We start from the raw sequence: 18,693 nt of genomic DNA on the forward strand, positions 1-18,693 counted from the left end.
TAAAAGAGGCTTTTTTCAGGCATTTTAAGAGACTCCACGTTTTATAAAACACGCTAATTAAATTAATCACTAAATTATCATTAAACTAACCTAAAAAAATCACGTAGGATATAACACCTTTTAATCAATAACAGCTTTTTGTGCTCAACTATCTTTTTCCACATTCTACCATAAAACAAACACTATTAAAAAAGTCCCAAATATTATCTTAAGTTGATTACTACATTAAAAAATCTGAACGTAGGATATAACACCTTTTAATCAATAACAGCTTTTTGTGCTCAACTATCTTTTTCCACATTCTACCATAAAACAAACACTATTAAAAAAGTCCCAAATATTATCTTAAGTTGATTACTACATTAAAAAATCTGATTACAAAATATTATTGTATTAAAATATCTTCTCTTTCGGAATACGGAATATACAAAAATATATAAAATATATACTTTCCCCAGTCTACCGTAAATCAAATACTACATTAAAAATTGGTTTACAGCCTGTTGTCTTCATCTTCTCATACGATCTTCAATGCCATCAATCTTATCTTTTATCTCATATATTCCTAATCCTATAACAACAGAGAGATTTGTAAAGTTACTATATAAATAACCTAATATCAACGTTGAAAAACCTGTGAAAAAGAATAGCGTACAAACTATTTAAGCAACCATGGCACCAAGGTGTGCTCTCCATGTGTTGCTTTGTGTTCTCCATCTATAGCTTTAGTACCGTTTCAGTACCTGCATCCAATTAATATTACGTTCAGTTATATTATATTAACTTGAATTTTTCTCTGCAACAGACCTTATTCGATGATCAATGAACTAAGATCCACACCTCCTGACAATGAAGACTCCGGCAGTAACGATTTGAAAATCAAGGTTCGTGTCACAAGATTGTGCAAAGTTCATAGTCCAAGTAACAAAGCTGAACTTCTTTATGTTTCTATGGTCCTCATAGATGAAGAGGTAACGAACTATTCTATATTCTATCTCCTCTGTCCATATACCTTATGTTTTCAACCTGTGGCAACCAACTGACTTCCAACTATATGTTTACAGGGAGGATACGTGCAGGCAACCATCCCAGGGTATTTTTGGAAACGCTTCCAACCAAAAATTTGTGATGGAAAAATCCATATCCTCAAGAACTTTGATGTTATCGCAAACAGGAGTATGTATCGTGTTGTAAGCGACAACAAGATTATGCTGAAGTTCTTTTACTCTACTTTTGCCAAGGCCATGGCATTAGAAGATAGTACTATACCTACTCATAGATTCGACTTCATTCCATTCGACTGCCTAGATCAGCGGCGTGATAATCACTACATACTCACTGGTATTTAAACTTACCTTAATTAACGGTCCGTAATTAATATCTACCTTTCTAACTTTAATCTGTAATTTACAGATCTATACGGAGTGGTTGTCGACGAGAAACCCGGAAGCAATTATTTTGCAATAGTAATTGAAAATGAAGTGTATGTACCCGACCTTTGGATTATAATCTATATGCTTTACCTTTCTCCCTCCCTCCAAAACTTTATATTCTATTCTTTTTTAATTCCTATACAGGGGTGATAATGTAAGAATTACATTATGGGATCAGTGTCTCGCCGACTATCATCTACAAAAGGAAAAACTGTCTGGTTCTAATTTACCTACCATAGCCGTCGTCACATCTCTGACGGTAAAGAACTATAATGGTAAGTATGTAATTTATTCACTACCATGCTTTTAACTGAATTTCAGACCATATCACCCAAATTCATTTGTTTTAATAAATTTTCAGGATACAATAGTCTAGCAACTTCGTCAACAAGTAGTCTATACCTCAATCTGGACTTCCCTGAAGTGAACACACTGAGTACAATTTATAGTGAGAAGAATGGCGAGTTGAAACACAAGACAGTTAGAGATGAAATCATCCAAAAAGATGTGTCAAGCCTCTTACAGTATGCAGAAACTGAGTACAAGAAGGTATATGTTACTAACTGTCCTTTTTTTCCTTCTCCTTTGGTTCACTAAGCCCATTAATAACCTTTTTGATACAACCAGGATCTCATATGTTACTGCACCGCTAAAGTAAAAGGTATCCCGAGAGAAAAACCTTGGAATTACCAATCATGTTTTGGGTGCACCAGTAAGCCACGTCACAAGGCATCTGGCCTCTGGTGTGACACTTGCAAAAAGTCAAGTGAAACTCAGACAATAAGGTATTAGTTTTTCAGACAATACTCTGATTTTTAATAGATGTAATAGTGACACTATCAACAATGTTATCTAATTGTTTGACTCTTCTTTGTGTTAGGTACCGTATCGAGTTAAAAGTGCAGGATGCTAAATCTACTACATCTTTCGTCATATTTGACAAAGAGGCTAAAAGACTTATCGGACAAGATGCACTTACCTTATTTGATTCCCAACCAATCGAGGATGAGGATGATGAAGACTACAACCACATTCCGGACCTGCTCTACAACACCTTCGTTGGAAAAGAATTCTGTTTCAAAATAAAAGTTGCCGATTACAACCATGGTCTTAATAAAAGAAGAAAAAGCTTCAACGTTATTGACATCTCAGAGAAGTGCTTCAATGAGGTAAATATTACTAAATGTTTCATGTGTACAGTTTAACAAAGTTTAGATATTAACACCTCGACTACTAAATACAGACTGTCAACAGAGATCACACTGAACCAAAACGTCCAAGACAAGTGCATATTGTGGACGGATCAGATGATGAGGAATCGAGCAGCACTTCAAGCAACAAAAAGACAAGACACGAGGAGGTGGACTTGACAGATCTCAAGGAAGACTAAATAGTTCTAAACTACCACTTAATAGTTTATAGGACCCTAAACATAATATTAGTTGTTATAATTTAAATTTCTAGCTACAGTGTGATATATGTGTGATGTATGTGGCACAGCTACATATTATTAGTTGTTACTTTCAGTTACTTAGCCAATAATTCATGTATTATCATTAGATATTACATACATTTCATATAGAGTAATAAAGAATAAATACCAACAGAGATTTCGATTCTTACTCATTCAACCAAATTTTGGTCGGACTCTGATGAATATGATTCTGTTCCTTGCTGACCATAAACCAACCCCAGCAGATAAACCCCGAAACTGTACACGTCACCTCTTTCAGAAATCTGTCGGAACTCCTTCACCCTACAAGGTCAAGTAATTCAATTTAGACGACGGTCTCCCTTTAATTTAATCGAGACTGATGAACCGTCTGAAGTTCATGATTATATGGCAGAATCTTGATATATTTCTTATGTTGCTGCCACATATAATAATTTTTGAGGAAATTTGTTATTCTGGAAGCAACCGCACTGTGTTCACATCTGAACTCCTGTAGTCCTATCCCGTAGACAAGAGCCTTTGAGACATTGTGGTAATATAGCTTTTGTTTTAAAAGTAGGAATCATACCCAGGGGATAGAAATATGGCATCAACTTCCTGTTGAAAAGACGGGCCTGCAAAACAATAAGGCAGTATGTGAGGATCGCTTCATGGTGTAAATAATCACCGATGTATTATCGGATTCAGCATTAATCACCAAGTCTCCATCTTTAATCATATAAGTTTTCAGTTCGTGTGGATTAGGGTTACGTTCACTGAGTATCCCACCTGTGCCTCACATCTACTACAAAACTATTAAATAAAGGGAAAAAAAAAAAAGAGTATAAGATAACAGAGAATTAAAATCTTATGTAGAAGATAAATAGAATAAAGAGTAGAGGATAGAAATTGCAACTAGATAAAACTTAAAAAAGAAAATATATATAAAGCCTAATTAGAAAGCAAACATTCACATAAGCACAACTGTTATTCCAGCTTGAACAGAGTTTGTTGAATTGTAAACAACAATAATGGAAAGCGTAGAGAAGAGGAACAAGCGTAGGCGAATCATCTCAGAAGGCAGGAGAAAGAGGCAAAGGGTAGATAACCATTCTATAGAGCGGATAGAGGCTATAGAATACGGAGAACCAGGTAAATTTATCTTCTGTACCGTTTAATAAAGTAGCAGCCCGTTATCACTAGGCAGGGGTATTTAAAATTTAAATTTAAGCATTGATAAGATTAAGTTTTTTATAGCTGCCGTAGAGGACAAAGAGACAGCGTATCGCTACCTAGGAGATGCCGAGTACGAGTGCCCTTCTTGTGGTGCCATTATGTGGTTCGATGAGAGAGTGAAAAGCACAAGCACTCGACATAACATAAGGTTCAACATGTGTTGTAAGGATGGTAAGGTGCGCTTGAAAGGCATAACGGATCCGCCCAACATCTTAAGAAGGCTACTAACCCATGACGATAAGGAATCGAAAGACTTTAGACAGTTAATTAGAGTTTACAATTCCTGTTACGCATTCACTTCTATGGGTGCAAAGATTGACAACTCAGTTAACATGAGGCCTGGGAGCTACAATTTCCGGATAAGCGGCCAGGTCCTCCACCGTATGGGGACACTGCTTCCAGAGGATGGGGCACAACCAGCGTATGCACAGCTATATGTATACGATACCGACTCAGAAATATTGCTAAGAGAAAAGGCTGTGGCCAGAAGAGAAGGAAGCCCAACCTTAGATCAACACGTCTTGACTAGACTGAAGGACATGTTGGACGAGTCTAACCCGCTAGCCAAGATATTTCGTATGGCAAAAGAGCGGATAAAGGAGGACGAAAGGGTACAGCTTTCCGTTAAATTATTAGGTACCAGGAAGCCTAATGACAGAATATACAATACTCCGACAGCATCGGAGATCGCCGCACTCATTGTACAAGATAATAGTACCGAGACCAGAGGGAGAGACATAGTTGTACATCATCGATCCAGAGGGTTACGGGCAATTAGCGAATTGCATCCTTCGTATATGGCTCTGCAGTACCCACTTTTATTTCCCTACGGCGAAGATAGTTACCATACTGGCATACCATATCACGTACCAGATGGGACACAAAAAAAGGGCAAGAGGGAGTACGTCACTATGAGAGAATACTATGCGTATCGGATACAACAGAGGAGGATAGGAGGCGGTCCATTACTATATTCTGGCAGATTGTTCCAGCAATTTTTAGTTGACTGTTGTTGTTCGATCGAGTCGGAGAGACTCTGGTATATTAGAAATAATCAGGACAAGTTCAGGTGTGATGTTCTAAGTAACTTATATGACGCCGTTACTCAAGGTGACAACATGGGATTAGCAGTCGGACAGAGAATATATCTGCCTCCCTCATTTACTGGTAGTCCGAGATACATGCAGCAAAACTACCAGGATGCAATGGCCATTTGTAGGTGGTACGGGAATCCACACTTATTTCTAACGTTTACTGCAAATCCTAGGTGGCCAGAGGTTGAGGCAGCTTTAACCCTCGTGGGGGAACAAAAAGCTGAAGACCGTCCAGATATCGTGGCCAGAGTTTTCAAGATGAAGCTCCGACAACTAATGCACCTTTTGAAAAAAGAAGAATATTTTGGACCTACGATTGCAGGTAAACAATAGCTAAATAAATAACACTGTTCTTAAAGGTTAATTGCTAACATAAGTACCCCGCCCCTGCAGATATTTATACAATAGAATTTCAGAAGAGAGGGTTACCTCATGCTCATATACTTTTATGGTTAAAGAGAGGAACCGCGGAAGTATCAACCGACTTCATCGACACCATCATCCGTGCGGAGATACCTGACAAAGACAAAGAGCCGCGGTTATATGAAATTGTGTCACGTTCTATGGTCAATGGTCCATGTGGCAAAGATGGACCAAATTGCCCGTGTATGATGAATGATGTTTGCACAAAAAAATATCCAAAGGAACATAACAAGAGCACAACATTGGACCACAATGGATACCCCGTGTACAGAAGAAGGAAGGACAGTAGGTAAATACATTTTCTGAAGCTGCCCAGAAAATATCCTCAATAGATGAATGCTAACATACATGACTTTAACCGTTATCTCCCTACGTGCAGGACCATTAAAAAGGGAGTACATCAGTTGGACAACAGGTCTATTGTACCGTATAATCCAGGTTTACTTTTAATGTTTGATGCGCACATCAATGTCGAGTGGTGCAACACAGCAAAGGCCATAAAGTATTTGTTCAAGTATATATCGAAGGGGCCAGATAAGGCAACATTAGTAATAAAAGAGGACACAAATGACGAGATAAAGGCTTACATGGACTGCCGATATTTGTCAGCATCAGAAGCGGCCTGGAGAATCTTTGAATTTGATATCCAGGAGAGGTATCCTTCAGTAATGCGCCTCCCCGTGCATTTGGAAGGGGAACAAGCAGTAGTGATAAAAGATAGTGATGTGCTAGAAGAGGTAATAGAAAAGAAGAATAGTACAGACACAATGCTGACGGCGTGGATGGCAACTAATGCGAGACATCCAGAAGCAAGGGAGTTATCCTATGCAGAGTTTCCGACTAAGTATGTGTGGAAGGACGGGGGGTGGCAAAAAAGGAAACAAGGAAAGTGCATTGGCAGAATGGTATACGTTCACCCAACAGCGGGAGAAAAGTACTACCTGAGAGTGCTACTTAACATTGTCAAAGGTGTCCAAAGTCATGAAGAGATTAGAAAATTGGGTAACGTTGTGTACCCTACATTCAAGGAAGCTTGCTATGCACATGGCCTTTTAAATAATGATAAAGAGTGGCATGAAGCCATGTCAGAGGCGAATAGATGGGCGATGCCGTGGCAGCTCAGAGAGTTATTCGTCACGATGATTCTGTTTTGTGAGGTGACAGACATCACAAAGTTGTGGGAGGAGAGCTATGGGATGTTATCAGATGACATTGAGCGCAACAAAAGGAGATTATTTGGAGACCCTAACTTAGAACTAAGTGACGCCGCTAGACGGTCTTACACACTACTTGAGGTAGACAAGATTCTAATGAGATACGGGAAGAGACTAGCAGACATAGAAGGTATGCCGCAACCAGTAGAATCCGATGTGCACGGAATGGAAAACAGGCTGATTAGAGATGAGAAGAAGTACGATCGCAAACAGCTGAGAGACGAATGGGAGGGGAAGGTCAAATTACTAAACACAGAGCAAAGAGGTACGTCAAAGACTAAAAAACAAGCATAGTAAAATCATGATAAAGTATTAACTGTTTTCTCCAAATGTAGTTGTCTATGATGCAGTTATAGATGCTGTCAATAGCGAGTTACCGGAGTTGTTTTTCGTTTATGGTCATGGAGGAACAGGAAAAACATTCTTATACGGGGCAATATCAGCGAGACTGCGATCAGAAGGGAAAATTGTGCTCAATGTCGCATCGTCAGGTTAGTTATCTAAATTAAAAAGATGATAAACAGTACATTAAACAGCTGCAAGGAGAGAAACAGAAGAATTAATGATAATGCCCATTGAAAAACTAACAATGCATTACAGGTATCGCAGCATTGCTACTACCAGGGGGAGGACAGCCCATAGTAGATTTGATATACCTATAGAGCTATTCGATGACTCGACGTGTAATGTGAAGCAAAATAGCCAACTGGCTGAGCTACTAAGGGAAACATCATTGATTATATGGGATGAAGCACCAATGGATCACAGGAATGCTTTTGAGGTGCTCGATCGTACAATGAGGGATATAGTTAGCTACAAGGACCCGGAAGCATCTTCAAAAATGTTCGGGGGAAAGGTTGTGTTACTTGGAGGCGATTTCAGACAGGTGCTCCCCATCGTATCAAAGGGAAAGAGACAGGATATAGTACAAGCCTCCATAAGCAGGTCACATATATGGAGATCATGCACCGTGTTTCTTCTAAAGCAGAGCATGAGAGTCCAGGAGACTGGTTCGGATGATGGTCAAAGACAAAGGTTTAATAAGTGGTTATTGGCTATGGGAGACGGAAGGTTAGCAGCAAAAGCAGAAGAGCATGAAGATGAAGAGACATGGATAGAGATACCAGCCGAGTACACCTCAGCGTGTGGGAAGCTTGATATTAAACAGGTAGTCGATGAAATTTACCCAAATTTCATAGACGGGAGTAGGGACGATGAATACTTGCGTGAACGAGCAATACTGACTCCTTTGAACGAAACAGCAGATACAGTAAACGACTATATGACCGAGCAAATCCCTGGAGACTATAAAATATATAAAAGTTGCGATGAAGTATGCGCGGCTTCCATAGACAGCGATGACCAGTTCTCAGCTTACCCAACCGAGTACCTAAATACGCTCAATCTACAAGGCCTGCCAAGGCATGAGCTCAAGCTCAAGGTAGGGATGCCAGTGATGCTTTTACGGAACATTAACCCCTCGCAAGGTTTGTGTAATGGAACTCGATTGATTGTTACACGAACGGGAGAATATATAGTGGAGGCAAGGATTATCACCGGATCCAACGTGGGTAAACATGTGCTAATCCCAAGAATAGTATTGACATCAACGGATCCTAAGGTACCATTCATCCTCAAAAGAAGGCAATATCCACTTAAACCATGTTATGCAATGACCATCAACAAGAGTCAAGGTCAATCCCTAACACATGTCGGCGTATACTTACCGAAACCGGTTTTTAGTCACGGACAGTTGTACGTTGCGGCATCGAGGACGACGACACCGCAAGGGCTGAGGTTGTTCATAGATGATACTGAGCAAAAATACAAGGGATATACACGAAATATAGTATACAAAGAGGTCTTTTCGAATTTGCCAGTTATTGAATAGTGGGGAGAGTAACTCGATTTAAAAGTTTTGTATTAAAGTATTTTCTACTCATTTCATCAGTTCCCAATTTAACTGTTATTAAATAATGTGAAAATAAACTCAATTAAGATTTATGAAAGAAAAAAATACAGGCAATCACGTTTACTGACCGTGGCCACCGTCAACTCAGCAAAAATAAGTTGACTAAGATGACTTTTTATTCCATTTGACAAATTTATTAACTTACAGTTTTAATAATATGAAGAATAACGTATGACTCCGACCAACATCTGGAGTGGTAAAATAAGTCCACAACGTTTATCTGATTGAAGCGAAAAAAAAAACAGTTGTGTTTTAAAGTAATTAGAATACCTTCTCTTATGGAAAGTCTAAAGAAACAGTAAAAATTAATATTATCCCTATCTACACAAATATAGGGAAAAATATCTTCTCTTATGGAATATACACAAGTCAAATACCAGCCAAGTTCTACCAAAACTCAAATACTACATCTTCAACGCACCCACGTTTATCCCAATTGTTTTTTTACTAATAAAATCGAAACTATATAAAGAAACTAATATCAACGGAAGACTCAGCTCTTGAACAGAATATACAGCAAATTCTTTAAAAAATATGGAGCCAAGGTATGTTCTCCGGGTGTAAACTTCACTCCTTCACTCCAGCATCTAATCAGTATTACGTTAATTTATATTAAGTTGACTGTTTTTATGCAACAGATCTTATTCGCTCATCATTGAACGAATACCCGCCCCGCCTGACAACAAAGAAGCCCCGCCTGACAACAAAGAAGACAACGGAAGAAACGACCGGAAGACAAACAAAACAATCATTACACAAGGAGAAGATATGGGGATAGCAATCGGCCGGAGGATATATCTACCTCCATCATTCACCGGGAGCCCCAGATACATGCAACAGATGCAACAGAGCTGAAATGTTTTACAATCTATCTGAAATTCAATAATTTAAACTATACCGCTATTAGTATACAAAAGAAGGTAGTTAGTATCTGGCCGTTAGGAATCAATGGATGATTTAATAAAACTATGTTTTCCTTTGTCCATGACCAAGTGCACAATTGTTTCATTCAGCAACACCATAGATACTTCATTTAGAGACCCAGACTTCGTCAACTGATTAAAGAAAACAGAAGATGTACTTCCCTATTCAATCTAACAAATGCCAAGTTCATCGAACACCACCCCACAACATTTGCATGCAAGGAACATTAAGTCTATCTTAATACAGTTAAGCCGTATGCTAATTTAACAAATAAAATAAAATAAATATTGACTGTTGAACGAAGAGGGGAAGCACGGACCTTTGAGGGGTGATCCGAAACCACCGGGTCAGGACCAATAGTATACTCCATCAATTTCAACTAATCACCAATTAATAGTTGTAGATGTAATTATTACACAATGAATCCAGCAGGGCCATACCAAGAATTAGATGAAAAAAACCCAGAAATAACAAGTAAAATTCGATCGCCCGTGATAATCAGTCAAAATTTGGGATTAAGAGAGATTCGGAATCAAAAGAAATCGGACACGAGAAAGTATCATATGGGTAGACAGACCTGAGGTTGCGGAACCGATTGGTGGTGGTTGATTTGATAGTTGTGGTGTTCGATTTGGGGTAAATGGCTGGTGGTGCGCGGTTCCGCAGGAGGGTGACGATGGTAAGTTATAGGGGTGGTAGGTGAAATGAAGGTGAACCGACGGAGATGAACCTAATCTATTTTATGTATGATGCAATCTTATGCAATAGTGAATAAGTACCACTTACACGAGAATTACTCACATAATAAAAAACCGTGTCAATAAAATTCGTTTAAGCGCTTAATAAAAAAGGGTCTAATTATATAAACATAGTGTGTCACAACGTAACGCAAAAGATTGCTCAAACTACCGCATACAAAGACGAATTTAAATGTACACAAATTCTTACTTAAGACGGGCACTATCCGTCTAAAGTTGTAGGCGGATACCATTTTGTGAGACAAAATGCCCAAATAGAGGATAGTGGGAGGCACATGGGGGTACCCCCACCTTGTCCCTCATATTCGTTTTGTGAATGTAACTACCCGTCTTAAGATTCGACCCGTCTTAAGCAAGACCTACTCATAAATGTATGTACAATTACGCAAATGGGTTAGTTATTTGCTTACATATATAATTAAAGTTAAGAATAAAATAAAAAGTACAAAGTACCTTATTTAAGAAAGTGAAACACAACTTTTAGGTATCATTTAAAAGAATATGAAAAGGAAAAGCAAATAAGAGGAAAAATAAATTAGAAACCCGTGCAACGCACGGGCACGAATTCTAGTAAGCATGAAAGTATTTACCAAAATCTCTTACCAACAAAAGCCATAGAAATGGCCAGAGCCAATGTGTAGAGCTATTTTTTTAAGAAAGACTTAATATAATGATATGTAATTATGTAGATGGTAATTCTTACGAATGAAGTATATTGTTGATTACATCTTACTCTACATGTGAAGTAGTGAAAACAAACAATTCAAACTAAGAAAGGTACTACTCCGTATATCGTACAATCAGGCACTTAAGTTTATGTATATCTCCCTCTTTTATTTGCTTTGACAACCTAATCCCCTCCATTAGCTTCACTTACTTGCAACAATGTCCATTTAAGAAAGTATATTAATTAATAAATTTGGAGCTAATAGGATATCTCAAGGTCCTCCACAATGACGAAGCACAACACATGATTATCGGATCTATGCTTTCGGACCATATTTTCCTCAATTAAACATCAAGCCAACCACAATACCGAATACAATGTTTTACGGTAAGACTTGTTGGATATTGGAAGTGCAATTAACGGACAATTTGATATAACAACGGAGTAATTTAAATTCATGGATAAATGCAAAACAATTACAATCAAACAATTTGATAAAGTGCAAATGAAGATGGATGGCACATAAATACGACAATTTGACCTCGTCAAAATCGACATACACTTTCTGGGAAACAACTTCTAATTAAAAATTTAAGTGATTTTTCAATATTGAGATAAGAGATAGAAAATTATTTGCGCTGTGAATACGTTGACTTACCTAAAAGTAAGAAGGTGAATATGGATACTGAAGAGACTGCGTCCGATAGTACTGTTGATCAAGATAGAAACTGGACGGCACAATGATTTAGGATTACCAAATTCTCTAAAACAGAAACAATTGAATCTCAAACAAATGCATAGGAAATTTACTGATTACGACTTAAATGGACAAAAAATGATTATCGAACTTTGTTAATGGAAAGAAATTTTTCGGCATAGTAACAATTGATATGACAAATGTAAATTCGGAGAAATTTCCCTAAAACCGTTAACAAAATTCAATTAATCTCTCAATTTATGTCAACAATCACCATTTTTATATGATTTAGACCTTAAAATCTTAGATCTAACAAAATTAAAAATAATATATGATAAAAAAAAATAGGAAATATGTAGAGAGTAATCGAAATGCGGATGTCAAAAAGATAATCTGATTAGAATTTGGGAGACAATCTACCGAGATGAATGAGCGATTTAAAGGAAAAGATTACCTCTAGAGTGGTTTGGAAAGAGGTGAATTGAGAGGTAATGATAGACGTTGATGAATTGATTATTGATGATTGACGCATAAGAGAATTAGGGTTTAGGTGTTGGGCGGGAAATGTTTTAATGAGGTGATGACACGTGTACAATATATGTTCAGTGGTTTATCTGTTATACTTTACTAGTATTTGTGCCCGGCTTTGACCGGGCTACCTCTACTTACCATTAATTTTTTTTCGTTAAATAAAATTACTTAAAGTTGCATTACCCATAAATTTATCACTAATATATTTTTCTATGACATATCCTAAAATTACGATGAAATAATTTTTGAGACGAATTAACTACTCCCGCCATTAATATTTTACACTTATTAATGAAACAATAGTAATAACATTTCACTACTTGCCCGTAACCATTGTTACTTTCAGTACTCCCGTCGTAATTATTGTTACTGCCGCATTAATATTGATAATTTCACTACTTCAGTCGTAATTATTGTTACTTTCACTATTGCCGCATTAATATTGATTATTTCACTACTCCCGTTGTTGTTTCTACCACTTTCATTAATCTCGCTGATAATATTGTTACTTTTATTATTCAAATGAGTGATTACTATTATATAACTATATTCAATGTTACTACAATTCTTTTCTTTATTGATGAAATTACTTTTACTATTTAGGCATGCAATTTTAAGAGGATTATATATTTATATAATCATATTTCATATATTCATTAAATCAAATCGAAAGAATTATACAATATTACATATTATGGAATCTAACTTGAATTATTTATAACCTACTTATATTATATTTGTGTATGTTAAATAATTAACATTTCTATACATCTAATAAACTATAAAGTTTAATAAAATTGCATAAATTTTAAATTTAATATATAATTTTATGATTATAATAATTAATACCATAAGTGTGCATGTTTATACTAAATAATTATTTTATTTTAAAGAAATTGACCATGTTAATTAATTATTTTATTTTAAAGAAATTGACCATGTTACTATATAATATTTGCATTGAGATCCCTTAATCGGGTCCATCACACGGTGCTAGTGATTTAAAACTATATAGTATAATTAATTTGTATAACTTTCTTTACTTACATTAAAGTCCCTTGGTTTCTGGAATTAATATATAGTATTAAATTGATTGATATATAGATATATAGATATATAGATTGTGTCACGATCCCTTCAAACCCGACCCGACCCACCCGAAATCGAACCCGATTTAAACTGAAAGTTGGTTAAAGCGAAACCGACTTGCTCCGAACTGATAACCGATAATGACAACCTTAATTTTTCCCAACCTGAACCGACCTGATCCAACCCGGCCCGTGACCTGATATTTTCTTAACCCGATAGATGACCCGATAATAAACTAGCTTAATAATGATTTAAATAAGATTAAATTGACATTCATCTTGATTATTTTCATTTAAAACTACAATTAATACACCATACCTTGTCTAAACATAAAAATTACCATCGTCATCTAAAACTAAATAGAGTACATAAGATAAAATATATGTTGATAACCTGATCCGATACTGACCTAACTCGACTTGCCACCCGTTGATGACCGACCTGAAATTGACCCGACATGTGCTAAACCGACCTAAACCTTTCGCTGACTCGACATACCTGAACACGCTTTGATCCAACCCCTAACCGACCCGAGCCTGATTGCCACCTCTAGTCTATAATGACTCAATGACTACATAATTAAGTCGGTCATCACTCATCAAAGACAAAACCAACACGCTACAAATGGTTATTCTTTGACCAAATCCCTATCACTTGATATATACGCCGGAGTATCTACAATATACTCGAATCATTACACCAACACTACATGAACATCGCAAGTAACCAATTCAGATCACTTGTACAAACATTTGTACTACTCACTCAGCAGTCAGAATGTATATATATGCTCATTCATTCATATAAGAAAAGTTTCACAAATGCACAGTAATTTATCCAACTTTATGTTAATTCTCAAGAGATAGCGTGTTTCATATATATATATGTTCCGGGTGTAATTCCAGAGCAAGTATCGTTACCACCCGTGGCTTGTAGAGTAATGTCTTTGGTTGGATTCTTCTCGTCCTTATCGTTCCTCTCGGCCTCTCCTGCAACAATGAACGAACTGAGGGCTTGGCTTTGTGCCAAGCGTACTCACTCCGACGCTCAAGTCAGTAAACTCAAAGGATTAAGTTGTGTTACTTGGCTAGATATGTATTGTAGAGAGATAAGGGAGATATTACCAGATGAATAGTGTATTTAGGTTAAGTTGTGAGATCCTTTCCTCAATGAAGGTTGAGGAGTATTTATAGGCTTTCACCTTTTGGCACGTAGTGGCCAAGTGGCCAAGTGGCTTATCAGGTGGAAAGACCGTTCTACCCTCGGCCGATTGTCCTACGGCAGGCCGGCCGAGGGTCTTGGATGTGAGTACGCGGATATGTGCCCCGGCTGGCGGGTTGCCATGCCGATACCCTGGCTAGCAGGCCGATGGGCTGCATCGGCTAGGCAGTCTAAGTCGTTGACTTGCTGTGGATATCTTTGACCTTGCTCAGTGTGTTGACTTGGTCAGCGGTGCAGAATATGCCCCATCAATTTGCCCCCAGCGTAGTCTATGCCGTGGTATGGGCTCCGATGTATGCTGAGCGCATATTCTGAAGTAAATTTCGAAAATCTTTCTGTATCGGTGTCTCCTTGTGTATCGGCGTGGCTCTTGCTAGGCTGTACCATATACCATATCCCCCCTCCACATGGATGCGTGAAGGGTATCCGATGTGGAAAAGAACAAGACGATGGCGAGACTGTAATGGTAGAGAGCGGTTGAATTTGATTGCCCCCGGCCGGTGCTTCCTGGCTTGGTTGATTGGTAGCCGGCGGAGACTAGGTACTTAGGAATTTGTTTGAAGGAGATGAACAGTCGAAAAGATGTGAATAGGCGTGTTGAAGACGCTTGGTCACTGTTGCATTGATTGACATTCAACCGTCATGCGACGATTGACGTTCGCGGTTGCATGCTTGACACGTGTGTGTTCGCTGATTGGTTGACGCTTCATGGGCTGTGCCCTGATTGGTCCTTCTTCATGGGCTTTTCTCTATAAATAGGGTAGTTATTCCGTGATTTTGGCTTCCATTTTATTTTCGAAAATTTTTCTCTAAAATCTTCATCTTTCCAAACTTTCAAGGGTTTTCTTCTTCTTAATCTTCGGAGTATTTGATCCGGCGAGTGTTTTTCTTTAAGGTAAACAAGCAAACTCTTATTTTTTCTTGCTAGTAATCTTTGTGAATCATGTCTTCTGCTGATGCTGGGATTGGTACTTCCGCGGCGGGGGGTTCCCCGTCGCGTTTTGAAGAGGAGGAGGTACGGAGGCCATCCCGCTAAGGTTTGGGGGCCCTAGGTCTCCTTCCTCCGCAGCCGAGATGCCTCCTGGAGGAGTTGGAAGATGAGGATGAAGACGAGGGGGCTCCCGGTGACGGTGGGAGGGTTACTACTCCGGATCGTGGTGAGGGGGCTCCCGTTGGTGGTGGGAGGAGGGCTATTCCAGACCATGGTGAGGCCTGCACGACTGGCCTCGACCGTGCCTGGACAAACAAATTCGCAGGCAGCTCCGGGGAAACTCTTTTCGGAGATCACTTCTTCCTTGGTGAGGGGTATAAAATTGTTTTCCCTCAGGAGGGTCAGGCGGTCTCTTGTCCTCCCCCGGTCATATCGGCGTGTACATTAGGCAATTGGAGTACGGGCTCCGGTTTCCTTTGAACGAACACGTCGTGCCCATCATCAGAGCTATGAATCTTGCCGTGGCCCAACTGCATCCGTTGGCCGTGAGGACAATAATCGGCTTTGTATGGCTCTGTCTCTTTAAAGGGGAGGTCCCTACGGTTGACTTATTCCGCCGACTTCATAGTCTTCGGCCGTCATTCGCCCGAAGGGTGGGGTGGTATAGCGTGCAGACGGAGCCGGATATGTCTCTAAACAAACTCACTTCCCGCAAAGCGGCAAGAGCGATGGGTGTACGTCCAAGTGCCGGAGGACTACCCGTTGCCTCGGTCTTTCGGGCCCGTTCACCTACGGTGTGAGACCGGGAAGAGTATGAGAAATACGTCTCCCGGGGTAACAAGGTTAAGATGGACGTTACTTTTGTCCCTCTTCTGCGGATGAGGCGGGCAATGCGGCTATTTGATGCCGAGGAGGGATGGCGCCCCGACTCAGATTATTCTTCAGGACGAGATGCTATGCCGCGTCGGCCTCATACCGGCCCTCAGCTGGGGTGAGTGGGGTCGGTGTGAGGCCCACCTTTGCTTGCTATGTTCCTTTTTCTGAGCTTCGTTTTTACTTCTTTTATGTAACTCTTGTTCGGTTTCTTGCAGATCGGTTTGGTCGGGATCTGTCAGAGAAAGACTTGGGGAGGTTGGGGCTTGATAAGGACGGGAAAGTTCTCATCCGTCATCCTACGGCTGAAGTGAAGGATCGCCGAGTGTCCCCTAACGAACTCATGGACAAACAGACGAAGGCGTTGGATCAGGAGACGGCTCAGGCACGGGTTCTTGGTGGTGTGCCGAAGAGATCGAAGAAGGCGGCGTCCAAGTCGGCGGCCGCATCAATGGCAACTCCCTCTTCGACCCCAGTGGCCGAAAAGGTTCACGTGGAGGTGATCAACATTTCTGAGGAGGAGGTGACTGTTGCTAAGGCCCCTTCTCCGAAGAAGAGGAAAGACCCACCATCTGCTTCCGCCGTTGCCGGGGAGGAGCCTGCGTCCACCAGCACTCCAACTAAGAGGGTTCGGCTGTACGGATTTAACTTGTGGTTTGATTTAGCCGGCTCGTTGGGTATTCCCGACGACAAAGCTTTTACGACGTGTCAACGCAAGGTGACCTGGATGCTCTGTGTAAATTTTTTGTAGATCCATCGTCGGCGGCCGCTGCCGTTCTCACCGAACCGCGACCGAGAAGGCGGCGAGAAGGCGGGCCGAGAAGGTCGGGTGACCAAAACGTCGTTGTGGACTCCTTACCCGTAAGTTTACTCCCACCGAGCTCGTGGCGGAGGGCGAGAAAATATACAAGAGGTGGGAGATGGAGTCGCCCGGCCGCCTCCCTTATCATAGAGCAGGAAAAGGCCACGGCCCAATCCGGGCCGCTGATTACAAGGCTCCGGCTTGATCTCTCCGCTGCGAAGGGGGAAGCCGGGAAGGCTAAGCTGGATCTTCATGCTGCTGTGAGGCGTGCGGAGGAGGCTGAAAAGCTGCTGAGGGCTGAGAGGGCCAAAGTTGAGGATGCTGATGGCGCCACGGCCAAGATGATGGAGGAGCGGAATAGGTATAAAGGTGCCTACGACGCTGTGGTTGCCAAGAGGGACGAGTGGGAGGGTCGGTTCCATAAGCAGGCGGAGGTGCTCAGTAATGTGCAGGCTATCCTTGCTCAAAAAGAGAAGGATATTGAAATGCTCCAAGATGATCTCCTCCCTAAAATGTGCGTCCAATTCCGGGACCGGGCCGAGGAGGCGGCCAGGGAGGCAATCCGAAGGTCTGTCCCCGACGGCTCCTTCCCGTGGGATAAATATGACCGATTCATGGATGAGATAGCCGAGGTGCGGAGGGCGGGCTCGCGAGAAGGCGGAAGCGGCGAAGGCGCTCATACCGTGAGGCCAAGGAGTTACTTGGAGATGGTCGCCTTCCTCGGCCGGCCATCGAAGATGCCGTTGCCACGGATGGAGGGCAACGCGCAGCATAGGGAGACGGGCGGTCGTCACCGGACTCACCGGCGTCTCGGATAGCTTCACTGTTCGGGGCCAACTATTGAGCCTTCTCTCCCGCCATCCTTTTGGCGCTTCAAATTCCAAGTCTATAATCTTTTGCTTTTTTTTTTTGTTTTTTCGCTTTTTGTAAAACTTTGGTAGGTAGAGTTTAGGCTACCCTCATGGGGACGGCCGTCGTTTGTACTCTCCTTGCAATTACCTGTAATAAAGTTATCTTTGCCGGCCTTTGGCTTGGCCGGGGCTTCGATCATAGTTCTTCGTTTTGTCTTTTCACGTTACTGATTGGGTGCGCTCGTTTCCACACTCGGCATGACCGAGGTAGTTCGAATGCACGTCTCAACTGTGTTCAACGTCTTTAGCGTTCGTAACTGTGTAGGCATATTGACCGCTAGATTGGCGTCTCAATTGCGCTGAGTATACGTCTCTCTTTTAGCGTATCGGCCGTCGTGTTCCCCGTCGCTCTCGGTTTTGACCGAGGTAATCGGGGTTGCGGCTTCGAGAAGCGCCCAGAATCGTGTAGGCATATTGACCGCTAGATTGGCGTCTCAATTGCGCGAGTATACGTCTCTCTTTTAGCGTATCGGCCGTCGTGTTCC

The 18,693-nt window shown here is 40.6% G+C and overlaps 2 protein-coding genes and 1 long non-coding RNA gene across 3 annotated transcripts; 2 read left to right on the forward strand and 1 right to left on the reverse strand.

Annotated features, from left to right (window-relative positions):
- Window positions 1-391: 391 nt before the first annotated feature.
- On the reverse strand, window positions 392-3,502 carry LOC141658653 (uncharacterized). The gene is made up of 4 exons (XR_012549334.1): window positions 3,455-3,502; window positions 3,057-3,189; window positions 2,413-2,505; window positions 392-743 (listed from the first exon to the last, which is right to left on the reverse strand). It is a non-coding gene; the product is annotated as an uncharacterized LOC141658653 (long non-coding RNA).
- A 394-nt stretch (window positions 3,503-3,896) lies between these two features.
- LOC141587773 (uncharacterized) lies at window positions 3,897-7,328 on the forward strand. The gene is made up of 5 exons (XM_074409241.1): window positions 3,897-4,017; window positions 4,123-5,517; window positions 5,589-5,907; window positions 5,998-7,097; window positions 7,183-7,328. Exons 1-5 carry the CDS (start codon window positions 3,897-3,899, stop codon window positions 7,326-7,328), a joined length of 3,081 nt encoding a protein of 1,026 aa, XP_074265342.1.
- Window positions 7,329-7,421: 93 nt separating this feature from the next.
- On the forward strand, window positions 7,422-8,723 carry LOC141587774 (uncharacterized). The gene has a single exon (XM_074409243.1). It carries the CDS (start codon window positions 7,422-7,424, stop codon window positions 8,721-8,723), a length of 1,302 nt encoding a protein of 433 aa, XP_074265344.1.
- Window positions 8,724-18,693: the final 9,970 nt, after the last annotated feature.

This window comes from Silene latifolia, chromosome 6 (assembly GCF_048544455.1).
Source record: "Silene latifolia isolate original U9 population chromosome 6, ASM4854445v1, whole genome shotgun sequence".
NCBI classification, from domain to species: Eukaryota; Viridiplantae; Streptophyta; class Magnoliopsida; order Caryophyllales; family Caryophyllaceae; genus Silene; species Silene latifolia.

Bases quoted from the DNA above. Each gene is read 5' to 3' on its own strand.
- LOC141587773 (XM_074409241.1), top strand. From the start codon at position 3,897: ATGGAAAGCGTAGAGAAGAGGAACAAGCGTAGGCGAATCATCTCAGAA. The intron at 5,518-5,588 runs GTAAACAATAGC...CCGCCCCTGCAG, and splicing joins TTTTGGACCTACGATTGCAG to ATATTTATACAATAGAATTT. The intron at 7,098-7,182 runs GTACGTCAAAGA...TCTATGATGCAG, and splicing joins ACTAAACACAGAGCAAAGAG to TTATAGATGCTGTCAATAGC.
- LOC141587774 (XM_074409243.1), top strand. From the start codon at position 7,422: ATGCATTACAGGTATCGCAGCATTGCTACTACCAGGGGGAGGACAGCC.